Source organism: Melopsittacus undulatus, chromosome 3 (genome assembly GCF_012275295.1).
Source record: "Melopsittacus undulatus isolate bMelUnd1 chromosome 3, bMelUnd1.mat.Z, whole genome shotgun sequence".
Classification (NCBI taxonomy): Eukaryota; Metazoa; Chordata; class Aves; order Psittaciformes; family Psittaculidae; genus Melopsittacus; species Melopsittacus undulatus.
Genome location: NC_047529.1, coordinates 93868771 through 93884887, shown reverse-complemented (window position 1 = coordinate 93884887; position 16117 = coordinate 93868771). Strand labels below are relative to the sequence as shown.

Genomic DNA, 16117 nt, shown 5'->3' with positions numbered 1-16117 from the left:
ACTTTTTAAACATTTATTTATCTAATTGATCCTGCTGTAGAACAGAGGGACGGACTGACTACTTTTTTCAGTCGTGTTTTATGTTGGTATGTTAGTCTTACTTTAATATTTTTACCATGCTATTGAATGAATTCTCACGTATTTTTTTCATTTTTAGACACAGACATCAGTGAGTCTGGTATTTCTGTTAGAAGCACTGGTTCAGCTGCTTCTATGACCAGCCAGGGTGAGCGAAAGAGGAGGACACTTCCACAGCTTCCCAAAGACGAGAAAGTGAATGAAAGCTCAAAATTCAAACCCACGTCTCATCAGAGATCAGAAATAGGTGAAAAGCAAGACACTGAACTTCAGGAGAAGGAAACTCCAGCTCGTCCCTCAGATGCCGATAGCAGAAGTGTAGCCAAGTCCAGCAGAACAATGAATGGTCTTTCGCCCAAAGCTACCGGAGACAAAGTATTTTCTTTTCCCAGCTGTTCCAGTAAAGAGCGAGTTGAAACTGTCAGAGAAACTTCTGTGGTGAAACAGGCTTTAGCAAAAATTCAACAACAAGAAAGAAAGGAGCAAGGACACTGGACACCCACAAAATTATCCTCTACAAAATCTGCTGCAAACCAAGTTGAGAAAGGTAGGGAGGAGATCACTATGTCACCCAAAACTTCAGGTAATCAAGACAAAGCTCCTGGACACATTGCAGATAAGGCAGAAATGAAGTTGGTGCAGAGTGAGGGAAAAAGAAGAAAAAATGAGGAAACTATTAAAGGACAATCTCCTAAACTATCTGGAGGAGAAAAAAAGGAATCTTCAAAACCATTAGTGAGGCAAGGTAGCTTTACTATAGATAAGCCTAGCACAAATATACCTATAGAACTTATTCCTCACATTAATAAGCAAAGTGGATCTGCTGCCCCTTTAGCATCTGCAAACAGGATACATGACAGAAGTGATTCGATGGACACTGATTCCAGTCTAGATACAACACTCATTTTAAAAGACACAGAAGCTGTAATGGCTTTCCTTGAAGCTAAATTGCGTGAAGAAAATAAAACTGATGAAGGTCCAGAAACTCCAAGTTACAACAGAGATAATTCCATATCACCAGAATCTGACGTAGATACAGCCAGCACAATCAGTCTTGTTACTGGTGACTCTGAAAGGAAATCCACACAGAAGCGCAAGACCTTCACAACCTTATATAAAGATAGATGCTCCTCTGGTTCTCCTTCAAAGGATGTTTTAAAATCTTCCGCAACAAGTGCCAGAGAAAAGATGGAAAAGAAAACTAAAAGTCGGTCTTCAGACGGTGGCTCTAGAGCTGACACTCGCAAAGCTGTGCAGTCAAGTGGAAGAATGAGACAACCATCAGTAGATTTGACAGATGATGACCAAACATCTAGCGTACCTCATTCTGCCATTTCTGATATCTTATCATCTGATCAGGAAACCTACTCTGGCAAATCACACGGAAGAGTTCCTTTTGCCTCAGCAGATGAACTTCTACATTCCAAGATGGAAGGAAAGTCAGCTAAATCAAAAACTTCTCCTGTTGCACTTGGGCAGTCAAGTAAATCTACCACTCTTCCAAGACCTCGTCCGACAAGGACTTCTCTCTTGCGCAGAGCACGGCTTGGTGAAGCCTCCGATAGCGAGCTTGCTGATGCCGATAAGGCTTCAGTGGCTTCCGAAGTGTCCACTACAAGTTCTACGTCAAAACCTCCATCAGGGAGGAGAAGTATTTCCAGAATAGACTTACTTGCTCAACCGCGCAGAAACCGACTTGGCTCTTTATCAGCACGTAGTGATTCTGAAGCAACAATAACTAGAAGCACTGCCTCATCTCGTACCCCAGAAGCTATTCTCAGAAGTAGTGCCAGGCTAGCATCAGCAGGAGATAGTAGTAAAGTTTCTGCTAGAACTCGTGCCAATAGCATTTCTCGACTTTCAGATTCAAAATCCAGATCTTTGGCTTCAGCTCATAATTCTCCCTCAGGTACGTGACACTATTTGAACTAGTTTTGTCCGATTTATTATTTTTTTTTCATATGTGGATTTTTTTTATTGTTATTATTTTTGTGAGTAACAGTTCTTAAGAAGCATTTGCTGAGTTTTAACTGATGGAGACTTTCTCCTTGGAGTATGAGACTTCCATGGCAGGGCTTGTGGATAATTCTAATTTAAAATTATAAAAACAAGATATTGCAGTTCTTTAACTTTTTGGTTATTGTTTTAAACTTGTAACCAATAATAAAGAATTGTATTGAGGCATTTGGATCTGGCAGCATTAGTACAAAACCAGAACAGATATCTCTACTCAAGTCACAGTAGTAGAAGTTCAAAGCTACATAGAAGGTGCAATATTTATTTGTAAGATAGGTTTGTAAATATGCTGAATAGCAAATGTTTCCTGAGGTATCTACAGGATAACTATAATTTATAATTTAAGATTAGCTTCCAGAACTATGAAAGTGAGAATTGTTTGGTAAGAAAGGTAGATATGGAAAAATTAAACGCAAACACTGCCTAAATACTGTAAAGTTAAGTCATTTATATTAAAATGTTTGCCTTGTCCTAGAGTAGTTTCTGTTCTCTGTTCCAAATCTTCACAATTTATGATTTCATCATGATTTCCAAATTATATTCATCTTCTTTTGTGTTCCTTTACAGTAATATTATGTGTGGAAGGAAAAATCAGTTGATTAATTTTAACTACTCTTCTGTTAGAAGTGAACATAATACTTTTAGTGCAAGCTCTGTGAAAGAGTACCAGCTTTTTTACAACAGCAATATTAAATCAACCAAAACTAAAATGAGTTAATTCTAAATATGTGAACTTTCATGTGGAGTGAATATCTAAAGTTGATGACCTCTTGCTTTTTGAATTGTCATACTAATGAGTTTATTTGAAGCTGGTCCACAATTTAAGAAAACTATAAATAGAATAGCTTCCCATGTTGTGTGTTGCTACTGAAATTATATATTGTCCTTTATTCCTTCCCATTCAGACTTGATATAAGCATCTGTGATAAATTTCTCACAGTCCTACTGCTCTTTTGATGCTTGTATATCATAAATGTACCTTAGGATTCTCGGCAGTGTTCATTCCCTGGCTAGGTATCTTTTGGCTGTTTCATTAGCTGAATAGAAATTTCTGTAGAGATACTAATGAAGTAGTCACTGAACTATGAAGTTGAGTCTGTTTAGTGTTATGACAGGTGTCTACAAAGATTAAAAAAAAAAGTGAAACTTCAGCAAAACCCCTCAGTCTTTGTAAGAGATCATTGGAAAAGTAGCATGTGTTCAATTTTAAGTTAAGTTTTAATTTGACATGTGCAGCCTGAAAGAGTGGCAACATTAGGTCAGGGAAGACTGTCAGTTAAGACTGCTTCTATATGTTTAACAGCACTAGTTCACATTGTGATATTGCTGTCACTTTGCTGCTGCTTGTTTTTCACAAAACTATATATGGATTTTGAGTTTTGTGCACATGTGAACTATTGCATGCTTCCTATTTTTTTCCCAGGTTGCTGCATTGAAATAGTTTGCTGCTTCTGTTCAAAGGGAGTGGCTGTATCTTGCTCTTCCCAGTCTATTATGCTATCACAGTTGCCTTTGTTAAACATTCCTTTCATTTACTTGCATTACACAAAGTTTACTGTAGCCTGTATAAAATACTCTTTTCAGGAAAGAAAAGATACCATCTTCCTTGAACTACCACAGACTAACAAGCTAGGTATTTTTAAAAGACTGTCGTTAGAAAAATCTACAGTAGAAACAACTTCTGTCATGAAACACATCATCAGTTTACGTGTCAAACCTGGGGAGAAGCCAGCATCAGTGTAAAGGTGGAAAAAACCTGAAAGTGATTAATAAGTCAGTCAGATACTTTCAAAACAAAATCATGGCATAATAAATCAATCAAGTCTTGTTGCCAAGCAAAGAATGTTTTTACTACTTTTTAGGATTTGGAGTTCTGGGGTTTGCCTGTATCAGTAAGCTGATCGTATAATTTTTTTTTTTACTCATCTATTGAGAGTATACATAAGGAAAATCTGATCTGCTTTAAAAGTGGCATAATCTTCTAGTATATGTAAGAGTGCATGTATATGATATGTCTCCTATTATAAATAGGGTACTAGTCAGTCATTTTCCCTTTAGCACCTTATACAATTATGATAATAACTACCCAACACATCAAGCTATTAATAATATTATTTATTTTATCCTTGCATAAAAATATTTAAAATATCTTTTCATCGAATGTGTTAATTTTGTGCAATATATAAAAATAGAATGTTAGCAGAAGCTTTTCAATCCAAAGCATATAATTCGTTAATTTAATTTTGTTTCTAGAAATGTCAACAATTCACTTAATTTTAGCACTTTAGGAAATTACTAATGAAGTACCTGATGCAAGTGTCTCAACTGTTTGAATGTGTTTTACTTCAGACACATTTAATCAAGGCATAACGGTGATGCACTTTCCTCTCTCCTTGGACCTAGAAAGACTGGAAAATGCATGATCATTACCAAGACAGAGTTTGTTGGCTTGGTTTGATTTTTTTGCTTATCTTTTACCAGAAAACTTGTTACTGTTGTCTTCTCCACAGAGATCAGTTAATGTTACCATATTGTAGATCACTAACCATTGGCAGGAGAATCCTGCTTCTTCAATCCAGTCTATCAAAGACAAAATTATTTCCACGTTTCCCAAGTCTTTTTAAATGTTCAGACATACATCCCTGTAAAACAGGGGCAAAAAAGGCATCCTTTTAAATGAGAGGGCAAGCAGATAAATGGAACGTTTTGGATGAGAATTACCAGCATTAAAGTAATTACCAGAGTGTTTCTGTGGTAGGAGGCTTGGTAACTGACAACACTGTGAAGACATGTGAAGCAGAATTAGGATTTTTTTACCACAGGCAATGAAAGATTTAATCAAGGCTGAATCATCAAATAGTAGAGTGTGATGAATAAAAACAGAGAATACCAAAGACCTTTTTTCACAATTGCAGAGGAAAGTTGAAGTTAATGTTACAGAAGGGGCTATTTACTGGTAAATTAAAACAGGATCTGACTTAGTGCAAAAGTGCAACTGTGAAATTAAGCAGTGAGTCAGAGTAAAGGGACCTTGAACAACTAGTTGTGTTCAGCAGCTTTGCTGGCTTGCTGACCTAAATGTCATTGCAAATAACTAGCAGATAAGTTGATCAAAGCTGTTGGGGGAGGAAAAAAAAAGAAAAAGGAAAAAAAAAATTGAACGTGGAGAGAAAAGAATCCTTATTCCAGGATCTTTGAAAAGTGTGAATCTTGAGAAGGCATCAGTGAGAGTGTATTACAAGAGAGATGCTTAATGAAGTCTGTCTTAAGTGACCTGATTACGGTGTCCAAATTATCAAAATTGCCAGCTTAAGGTGCTGTCAGCACATTATACTTCTAGAGTAGTCCCCAAATCAGGTTGGTCTGTTGATTACTTTAGCCAGAGTTTTGGAGGGATTTTTAATTATTTGTACTGATATTCGCAGTCTTTGCTGTCTAAAATAACTTGCATGATAGCTTTCAGAAATCTGCATAAACTACAATGACATATTGGGGCTGCTTAATTTAGAAATAGTATTAAAAGCATATATGTGCAAATATATTGCTAGCATAATGGGAAACATGCTTGGATATTGCTCGTTGTGATTTGTACAACTTTGAGATTTTTACTGTTAAGCTTGCAATAACTTTTTCCATATATTAATGAGAAACAACATTTTAAGGCCTTAAAATCTAATGACCTTAAAAAATGTAGATGGTTTTTGTGATAGTATGTAGACAGTTATTGATGTTACTTCAGTTAGTGTCTCTGAAATGTTTACACTTTCATAAAATTTGGATTGATTGAATATAATTTCAGAATCTTTTCCTAAAACGTGGGTGGAAAAGAGGATCTAAGATTAATCTCATCAATATATTTTTTTTTAAGCAAATGCTTCTAATCTGAATGTTTTAATACAAATTAACATGATAAAACGCTATTTTGTACACAGAGAAATCCAAGCTTCTCCCAGACCCAGATCCTGATGTTGAAACTTACAGTGGTAGAGTACTAGAAATCAAATCTGTTTCTGATATTTCACTTCTCATTCAGTTTTTAGTTTTTAAATATATGATGACATATGCTCATTGTACAGTGCTGAGTTGCTGGACTAGCTCACTTAAGAGGTTTAAGATAAGTTTTATATTTATTTTGATGCATATAATTTGAACTGGGACAAAGAATTTAAACAAAAAAATGGTGATAAAATATGGGCCCAACTCATAAACTCTTTGGATTTCAGTCACACATTGCTTGCATGCCATTGGTGGGGAAATGTGCTTTTTCTGCTTATGTTCTACTTCCCTAAGATCAAAACAAGTTTGAAACCTCTAAAAAGAGAAGAGTAAGTGACTGGAGAGACATTTTGATTTTGCTCAATAAAGTTATTGAAAAAATTAGTAGATTTGGAGTTGATTTGAAGTCCACATTTAAACATGAAGAAAATTACAGCAATGTATTTCTGTTTTCAGTGATAAAAAAATACATTATTTATATGGTGGAAGGGATGTAAGCTTATACACCAAGCTAATTTTTCTACATATTTTAATTTTTGAGAGCATTGCACAAATCTTTTCTCAACCAAAAATTACTTTCACTATTTGTTACATAAATTCATATTGATGTATACCTCATTTATAATGTGTTTTAAAATGTTTCAGGAGAAATCATTATTATTATTTCTTACATTTTTCTTATACTAAGCCAAATATACATGACTTGAATCTATTCCTCTTAAATTACCAGAAGATGATCACATACTTTTTAAAATTTCTACAGTAATTATAGAGCCTTGTGAATGTCAGTGAGCGTGGGGACAAGTCCCCTGCAAGAATTTAGCAGGTTGTCATGATGAGAATTCCTTTACACTTAGTTCTATCTCTTCCTGCTGGGAATGTTTGAGAACAGAATATCTGAAATTCATTTTCTACACTTTAATACTTCACAGGGGGACAATAGCCTCCTACTTAGTTCCAGTCCTCTTACACTTCAGGCTGTCTTCAGGCAACATGGCTGTATGTGCTTTATGTGCTACATGTGAGAATGTATGGGTTTTTCTCTGAGGCTGCTGTTTTTATAGATGTGTTGTTGATTTTTATAACACTTAATTTAAACATTTTTTTTTCTGTACTAAATACATAATGCATCATCTAGGATATATATGCTTTCCTTAAGCAAGCATTCATTCCAGGCTTGGTGCCAGCTCCATCCTTCCTTCATATCTCTTCATTTTTGTGTATCATGTAAACCATGAATGAAACTTGGGAAAAAATCTGCAGAAAAAGTGCAATCTGACTATATACTTAAATGTTAATGAATTGGGCCCTTGTTTTGTAATGCAGTTTGCTTGACCTCATATGCAGTTACTGCCTTTTATATCTTATTTCACTCGTCATTATACAAAGAGCATCCGTTTTATGTTTCTATTAATACTTATTATTTAACACAAATTTTGTAGCTTTCTTTTTAAGATGTAGTAAATAAACCTTTTGTGAGGTATCTGGGGATTGGTAATGAATAATTGTGTACTTCTGTGATGTTACTAAAATAATACTGTTTTTTCTTATTAAAGTTGCAATAATAATTCTTTTTTAACAATTAAACTAATTTAGTAAGTGCAAGATGGAGGCGCTTTCCTACAGATTATGCTTCCACCTCAGAAGATGAATTCGGATCAAACCGTAATTCTCCTAAACATACCCGTCTGCGTACCTCTCCAGCCCTGAAAACCACACGACTGCAGAGCACTGGGACAGCAGCTCAAAGTAGCAATACATTCAAGCACAGAATAAAGGAGCAGGAAGACTATATTCGTGACTGGACTGCCCACCGAGAAGAAATAGCAAGGTTAGTTTTAAAGCAGTGCCTCTAAAATGACAAAGATTTGTACCCAGCTAGTTATACAGGTACATATAGAAGAGAAAGAGGGCTAGTGGATTTTCTGTACCATTCACTGTTCTTATTCTCTAAGTGACTGGGTAATTTAAAGTTCTCATGAGGCTGGCAAACAGAAGCACTCATGTTACCAACGCATTCTTTCTAATGGAAAATGATAGTCATTTCTGACTTATGATAGCCAGATCCCAGAAATGAACTTCTGATTGCATTAGTGGGACTTGCAGAAGTCATATGGGGTAATAGTGTATTTCCTGAGGTTGAAGTATATCTGATTTTGTACTACCGTTACATTCATACTGAGGTAAGATTTCAGATCAATATATATGTGACGGAGAGGAGAAAGTGATTTTGGCAGTGTGAGACACCACGTTCTCATTCTAATTTTTTTATCTAGACATTATTTCATGATAGGTATTTGCAGATTTAAATCATGCATACTCATCAAAAAGTAATTTCTTTTATTGCAAGCCCCTGAGATTAGTATAGCAATTCTTCCATTATTGCTAATAGTACTCTGCTTCAGGTGAACCAAAGAAACATTCAACTTTCTGGTAATCCATTACTCCTATGTCATGCAATACCCAGGCAGTGGAAGCTTCCAATAGCTTGCACTAGATAAATAAAATTATGTAAATATATAAACGTTATCCAAAACTTAGGTGCCAGTGTCCAGGTTCTGAAGTTTTTAACAGAACTCAATTTGGAAGCCTAAACAAGGAAAGTATTTTCCTTTTTAAATTAATACTGTGGTGTCACAGGTGTGAAGCATTGCATTTTGCTTAGTGTGATTGGTTATTTTTTGTTTCCTCTTGTTACTGTTTTTCAACATTTGTTTTTCTAGTATTGTCTGTGCAAAAGGAAAATACTTAAGGGAATCTGATAGCACCTTGATAAATCATGAAATAAACATCTTCAAAGCATCTTTCTAAAACATATCTAGAGTTAGAGATGAATCTGGGGAGGAATGCGTGTATCTGATGGGAAAAAATTTATACCCATAGCATATTATTTTGCCCTTATAAAAATTGCTGTTGAACTTCTACTTAAGTGAAACTTCTTGGTACATTTTGCTCATCTAGGAGAGATTGATGCTGGAAGTAATTGACTATCCAGTTTCAACTTAGTTGATGATCAGGTGTGCTTGGCTTTTTTTCCCCTTGCACTTCATACTGTTTTATTCATTTAGGCACTTGTTTTAAATTTGTTTTAAAGGTCATGTACTTACCCTGCCTTTTTCCTCTTCTTCCATTGGAGTAGAGGCTCAAATTGTTATGTATAGAAATTTTACACAAACTGCATTAAACGAGCGTGTTTTTGGTTAAGAAAGCTAGCACTCAGCTGTTGTGAAATGCCAGGCTACTGACATCTATTGTCACTGTTTAAAATGCCAGTTTCCTTGGTTAGCCTCTGCTGAGCTCCCCTGCTCTAGGTCACTACTTGATGCTTTCTGTACATCTGTATCTCTTTGTACTGATGCAAAATATTGCTCTTCTGGCTTTTAAGTTCAACTTTTGCCCTTTTTAAGATATTTTTGCCCCTGTTCCCTTTGCCTTGCTAACTATAATTTACCCTCTATTATTGTCTACCCTGTAGGGTTGTTTTTTTTAACTTCCTAGCCCTTAGTCCAGCCTCCATGATCAGAGTCCCTTCAACTCTGTTTAGAGTTTTTAAAAAAGTAATAGACAGTTGTACATCCACATTAAAACTGAGGATCTATTTTGTTGATGTTGAATAACTGATTAGATTAGGCAGGTGTAAAGATAATTTCATAAAACAAATGTGGAACAGAAAGTAGTGTAGAGACCATATGAGAAATATTTCATTGCATCCATGTGCCATCATATTGCATTTTAACTGGTCTTCCAAGATTGACCCAGTTTGCTCTTTTCATGGAGTCTACAATTTACAGATGTTAATAAAATTGAAAATTGGAAAGTGATGTTTGTAAAAAGCTTAATGGAATAACTAAATTTTATTTAAAACTACTTTGGCCTGAAGGATACACCCTCAGAATAACAGGAACTTCACATATGTTTTATTTAAGGATTTTAAAGTATCATTACAAAATAAACTGACTTAATGTAGGAAGTGTGACATAGTGAAGTAAGCATAAGAACGGTTTGGGTAATCCAGCAGTTCAGAACATTTATGGGTACCTTAAAAGTATTCCTATTTCATTGTGTTTTTATAATGAATGTTCTTTCAATATAGGTAAAAACTGTATTGAAACTCTGTTTCCTGGAGCAGGGTAGGGGGGCTTAGGGAATTCGAGTCTTATTTTAGTTTTGTTTCCCTGCATTAATTTGCCTTGTATGATTGCTAGGTCTGATGCAGGAGCCACTAGAAATCTACAAGGGAACCTACTGTTGCAAGCGAGTAAATAATGTGTTACCTAAAGCCTAAGTCTCATGTTCCTTATTATACAAAACATATTCTTTAAGCAATACTTTCTGTTTCTAAAAGTTAATGTAGAATTACTTGAAAATTTCATTTATGAAAAGTCAGGCCCAACTCTTAGATGGTTTTTAATTTTCTTTTACATAGTGCTTTTTGTTTAGTACTCTATAGTTTCTGTACAGAAACACTGAGTACTGACTATAGCTTACTATCAAGTTGAAACTAATTCTGTATTTTGTCCATAGTATTTGACTATGATGTTGGTCTAACATGTTCTTTGCCATCCATATTAGAGTTATTTATTATGATATTTTCAAGATTAATTTAAATTCATTTTTATGTAGACATATGACTTTTTATGTAATTTTGTTTGCTTGGTAAGAACTCTGTTAAAGTGGCTGTGTCATGCTGAAGCATTGCTAATTTTTGTGGAGAGTTAAGTCTTACTTGATTGATAGTACTTCTCATTGTGTTTAATAACATTTGTTTTCTGGAGGATATACTGATAATTGATCCTGGATTTTATTTTCTTAACAACTATTCATTAAATACCAAAATTTGTCACAGAAATCAAATGTGATTATTAGCAACTTGTGTGTTAAAGTTAAAAAGTTATATGATTGTGTGAAAAAAAGGAAGTAGGTGCTCTGGTATTTCTATTACTTAGAATATTAGCTCAAACCTTGGAGTATTAATAGTATGTATATATAAGAACATGAAATATAGATTAAAATTGAACCAAAAGATGTAGTAATAATAGGCACTTCCCATAATTTATTAAAATGAGCAGTTGACTTGGTTTCTGCTTTTGTGTTCTAGTCTTTGATAGTTTGAATTCAGAAATACAGTGTGGAGTGGTACTTGCCACATACACATATAACTGGGATAAGGCTGCAGAAGAATATCTGAGCTGCACAAGGTTGCACATTATTGCGGTTGCTGATGGTTAGCCAGAGTGTTCAAATTTGACTGGAAATCATGTTTTCCTTTCTGGTTTAAATTCTGCTCACTCTGTCTTAAACTATGCTTAGGTCAGTGATGTCTATTCTTTTTGACTTGAAGACAAAGTGAAAATAGAGAGCAGAAAGAAGCTCACCTTCAACAAGCACTGGCCAGCACAGTGTGCATCACTGTCACATGGCTGTGCAGCTCCTTTCACTTAAGTGGTGGGTGGTTTTGTTCACAGAGTCCTTGGTGGTGCAAAATTAGCATCGTGGACTTCTGTGCCTTCAGTAATCTCAGAAGTGTGAAAGGGGATCACTTTGTGGGCTGCTCTGAATTCTTAGGTCTTCTGAACTGTTTGATCCAAGGTGGAGATTCAGGGTGCCATATTTGGTAGGGGGCTTTTAGCTTTGTAGTGAGGGATTTTTCCCCTCCTTTTTTTGGGCTGTCCTGGGAAGGAGTAGCACAAACAGAGCTAGGCAAGCTTCCTCCCTGTGCTGAGCAGAATACAGAGCAGAGCAATTTTTTGATGTGGTAGATCAGAAGTAAAGAAATCATTACTCGACAATTCACATGTAATTGTATAGTACTAGCATATCCAGGGGTTTCATAGACACACTGTTTTTCCAGCTACAAAGCTTGATTGACTAAAGTTGAAGCTCTAGGGTACTGCTCTGGAGTTTCAAACATGTAAACAGCTTGATCTGAGCGAGCTGCAGGGCTGCTAGATAATCAAAGGTCCTCAGGAAGTTTTTTGTAAGTGCATAAACTGAGATATAAATTAAATGTGTTGTGGATATTTCAGATTTACTGCATGTACACAGATCGTCTGTGCAGTATTTTCAGCATATTTGCAGTGCATTCCATGTGTCAGATTTAGAGCATGGTACACACTACTCCACCTGGGAATGCACTTGTATCTTTTGAGATTGCCTTTTACCTTCTTCGTATAGAAAGACATGTTATTAAAAAACTTCATTTTAAAAATTGCTTTTATAGTCCTACCAGTAAACTTTCAGTTTAGAAGGGTATACATATTTTCATAGCACACTTGTCAAGAACAAGAACTTAAAAGCTCAAAGGTTGCAGGTTGGGCTCTGCTGGTCCAGAAGTGTTTGTAGGGAAGTATGTAACACTCTCTTTATTACTAGGATCAGTCAAGATCTGGCTCTCATCGCACGGGAAATCAACGATGTAGCAGGAGAGATAGATTCAGTGACTTCATCAGGCACTGCCCCCAGTACCACAGTAAGCACTGCTGCCACCACCCCTGGCTCTGCCATAGACACTAGAGAAGAGGTAGGAGATCTTCATGGAGAAATGCATAAGGTTCTTCCTTTTCTTTATTTCTTTTGCTTTTAGCATTTTGCATAGCCTTTTTTAGTTATTTCCACTCAACCCGTATGCATGATCTCTACATTGTTTTTTGCTTTAAAGTTCCTTTACATTCCAAGAAACAACCTAGAAGTTATTCTATGAACACAGCCTGTCAGTAGACTGCATACAATCTGTCTGTCTCTTTTTTTCCACGAAACATAGGACAAGATAGTTATTTGTTTCTTGCTTGTCTGTAGCCTTAGATACCATTGGATAGTATCTAAGTGCATTTGAAGATACAAGTGCTTATGTACAAATATGTATACGTGTATGCATTTAATACTTTGCATAGCTATTAAAAACAAAAAAGTCCCTTTTTTCACAGGTGACAAAAGTTTCTTCTTCTGAACACTGAAATACTTAGGTACCATCACTTAACAATCACTTCAGATTTTCTTTCTTAATAACATTGTCAAAAACTGCCTTAAAATAAGTTTGTCTTGTGCTCTAATAATTCTTATTTTCTTTGACTATCCTGGTGTGCTGCTCTACGAATATATTGACTAACTTGTTCTAGTTATCATCACAGGTCTAATGCTGGTAAATACGCTAAGCTGAATTTAATTCATCACTTTCTACCATATTATAATTCACCCTTATATGTTACAAATGTTTACTGCATTTTTTTCTTCATAGTATTCCTTTCAAAATGTGTTTATTCATTTTTGTGTGCATAAAGTTTGGTTAATATATTAATTTACTGTGGATAGTATGATACTGTCTTTTTCTGTGGAAAAAAAGATATAAACAGTGATAAGAAACATGTGAGTTAAGAACTCAAATTATAACTGCACTCACAGAGATTCTCATGGACTTAAGGCTAAGTTTCAAGGAAGTGCCTAATTTCTTAGATCAGGTTAGATCACTCTGATTTTTATGTTACTAGATAATTATCTTCTTCTTTAAGAAGTATTGTGCAGTATGTACATACTGCAGGTGGCAGTATCTCCTTTAAGTAGGTATGGGTGTTTCTGTAGCACTATCACTAAACTGGGAAAAAAAACCCTGAAATTTGATAGCACTGTACTTAATTCTGCAAATATATTCCATTAATCAAAGGAATAAATTATTCAGTGCCAGTTTATAGGTAACTGTTATGTTACCTGACCATAAGCAAACTTTCTGTGGCTTGTAACTGGGGGAAAAAAATAGGTCATTTTTGCAAGGTATTGTTACATAAGAGATGAATCATTTTATGCTGTACAAGACAAGAGAATGATTTTTATTTGATGGGCTTCCTATAAACCATTTCAGAAAGAAAAGAATATTAATTTGAGTTTTGCATGTATCAGTAGTTTTCATAAATGGCATTTTTCTTTTACCCCCCAGTTGGTTGACCGAGTATTTGATGAAAGTCTCAATTTTAGAAAAATCCCTCCATTAGTGCATTCCAAACCACCAGAGGGGAATGGTCGGCCTAATGATGCTAGACCTCAGATAACAGACACCCTTGATCCCCCCAAAATTACCCGGAGAAGGACTTGGAGCAGAGATGAAGTGAGTGCACAATTGGATTCTCTGTTAATGTGTCTATTTCAGGCTTTTACAATTCCCTTCCCACTTAATATTCTAGACAATATCCTTTCTTTCCTACCTATAGCAGGCAGAAAAAAATATTTGTGTATTATTTAATTGGCAAAATGTTGAAATATAATTGTTTTATATATGATATTAATTAGGAAACAAGTATTTTTTTAAGTTAAAAATATTTCAACATTTATGGAATTGTTTGTATTCTTATTAAATTAACAGTATACTTTTTTATTAAAAACTTATTGCAGGTTATGGGGGACAGCTTGCTCTTGTCCTCAGTCTTCCAATTTTCTCGCAAGATAAGACAATCTATAGACAAAACAGCTGGCAAAATCAGGTGGGTTTGTAAAAATTGTTATTACTGAAAATGTCTGTTCTCACCAACAGTCCTACTAGTAGAAGAGATATGTATAATACAGATACTATTTAGTAGCAACTTGTGGTTTAAAAAAAGCAATGTTACATATGGCTTTTTTAGAATAAAGAAAGATTTGGGAAGAATAATTATTGCTTTAGTCTTTTTCACATTATATAAAGATAAATATCAGCCAAGTTTACATGGACTGAGCAATATCCATCATACTTCCAACAGAAGAGTAGTTCCAACATATGCAAATACTGAGGAAAATTTACACAACCTCTATGCAAGTCTTATAAAACTCGCTTTCTTAAAAGATAAGGTTAAAATGTTGCTGAACTGTAAAACTGGCCCTGTACGCTGCCAAATTGTAGGGATTTTCTGTTTGAAATAAGAAAAACTGGTATAGGGAGAGCAGTTTCAGTAAATCCTTCTGAAAAAGAACTCACACAGGAAACTGTGGTAACTATTGAGTTCCAAATCTAAAACAACAGGTGTAACAATCTGTTATTTTTAATTGAAAATTCCTGCTTAGGTAGTTAGATTCCTGCATAAAATGTCATAGTAGCTATCAGAGTATAGACATGTCAAAAATGATATCAAGTTGTTATACCAACAGTTCCATTTAACTTGAGTGAGTGTAACCATTTGGTGACCATTTTGGTTGACAATAATAAATGAAAATTCTAAATACAAAGTTCAGGGGTTTATTATTCACATGTCCTTTTCCATGTCTTTGTGCACTTGATAATTTCAAAATCGGATGCATTAAAAAATAAGAAAGTCATAGGGCTGAACTTGACATATCATTTTCTGAATGTGAGGAAACATTACGTCTGTAATTGTCAATTTACCTAGGAAGTGTCAGGTTAGATGGGTGACAGATTAATCACCAAATCACAGATTTATTTCAGCAAAGGGTGATGTCACTAGCAAAAGCAGCAAAATACTGTCATATCTGAAGATTGTATTCTGATGGGAGTATCAAAAAAGACTTGTCCATAGAAATCAAGAAGTAAAAAATGGTCTGTATGAATCAGTACAAACTGTAGGTTATCTGCCACTTCTAGTCCTGCTGTTTCTAGTAAGAAAAGTATCACTGAGTGAAGAATCAAGTATTTAAAACCTGGAGCCCATTCCTACTTTTTCTGTTCTAAGTGGTTTTGTGTGGGTTTTGTTGTTTGTTTTACACTGGTGGTTACATGTAACACTTGTGAGTACCTTTTTTCTGCTATCTTGGAACACAGTCAGGGACTGACATTCATCTCACTTCTCTTTTTCCAAGTCAACATTTTGGGCTGCAGGATTATAATACTGGATAATACACCCTTTGCTGCCTTTCCCTCTTTGGCTTCCCCAGATACATTCTTTTATGAGTCATACTATTTATTTAAATATCCTTAAACATGAATGTCTCTTGCTATGTAAATTTCAGATACAAATGAGTTTGTGAAATTCAGGTGTACAATACTGTTACTTTCAAAAGCTATGCCAGATTAACAGAGTTCAACTTCGTTATGCAGAATTTATCACAAATT

General features: G+C 35.1%; 1 protein-coding gene across 1 annotated transcript in view; it reads left to right on the top strand.

Annotated features, from left to right (window-relative positions):
• The window catches only part of CEP170 (centrosomal protein 170), a 99256-nt gene that overhangs the window by 74470 nt on the left and 8669 nt on the right, over window positions 1-16117 (top strand). The window contains exons 11-15 of the mRNA XM_034060651.1: window positions 158-1987; window positions 7687-7921; window positions 12463-12610; window positions 14018-14185; window positions 14470-14558. Of these exons, the coding sequence (XP_033916542.1) occupies window positions 158-1987; window positions 7687-7921; window positions 12463-12610; window positions 14018-14185; window positions 14470-14558 (2470 nt within the window). The remainder of the gene's footprint in view (window positions 1-157; window positions 1988-7686; window positions 7922-12462; window positions 12611-14017; window positions 14186-14469; window positions 14559-16117) is intronic.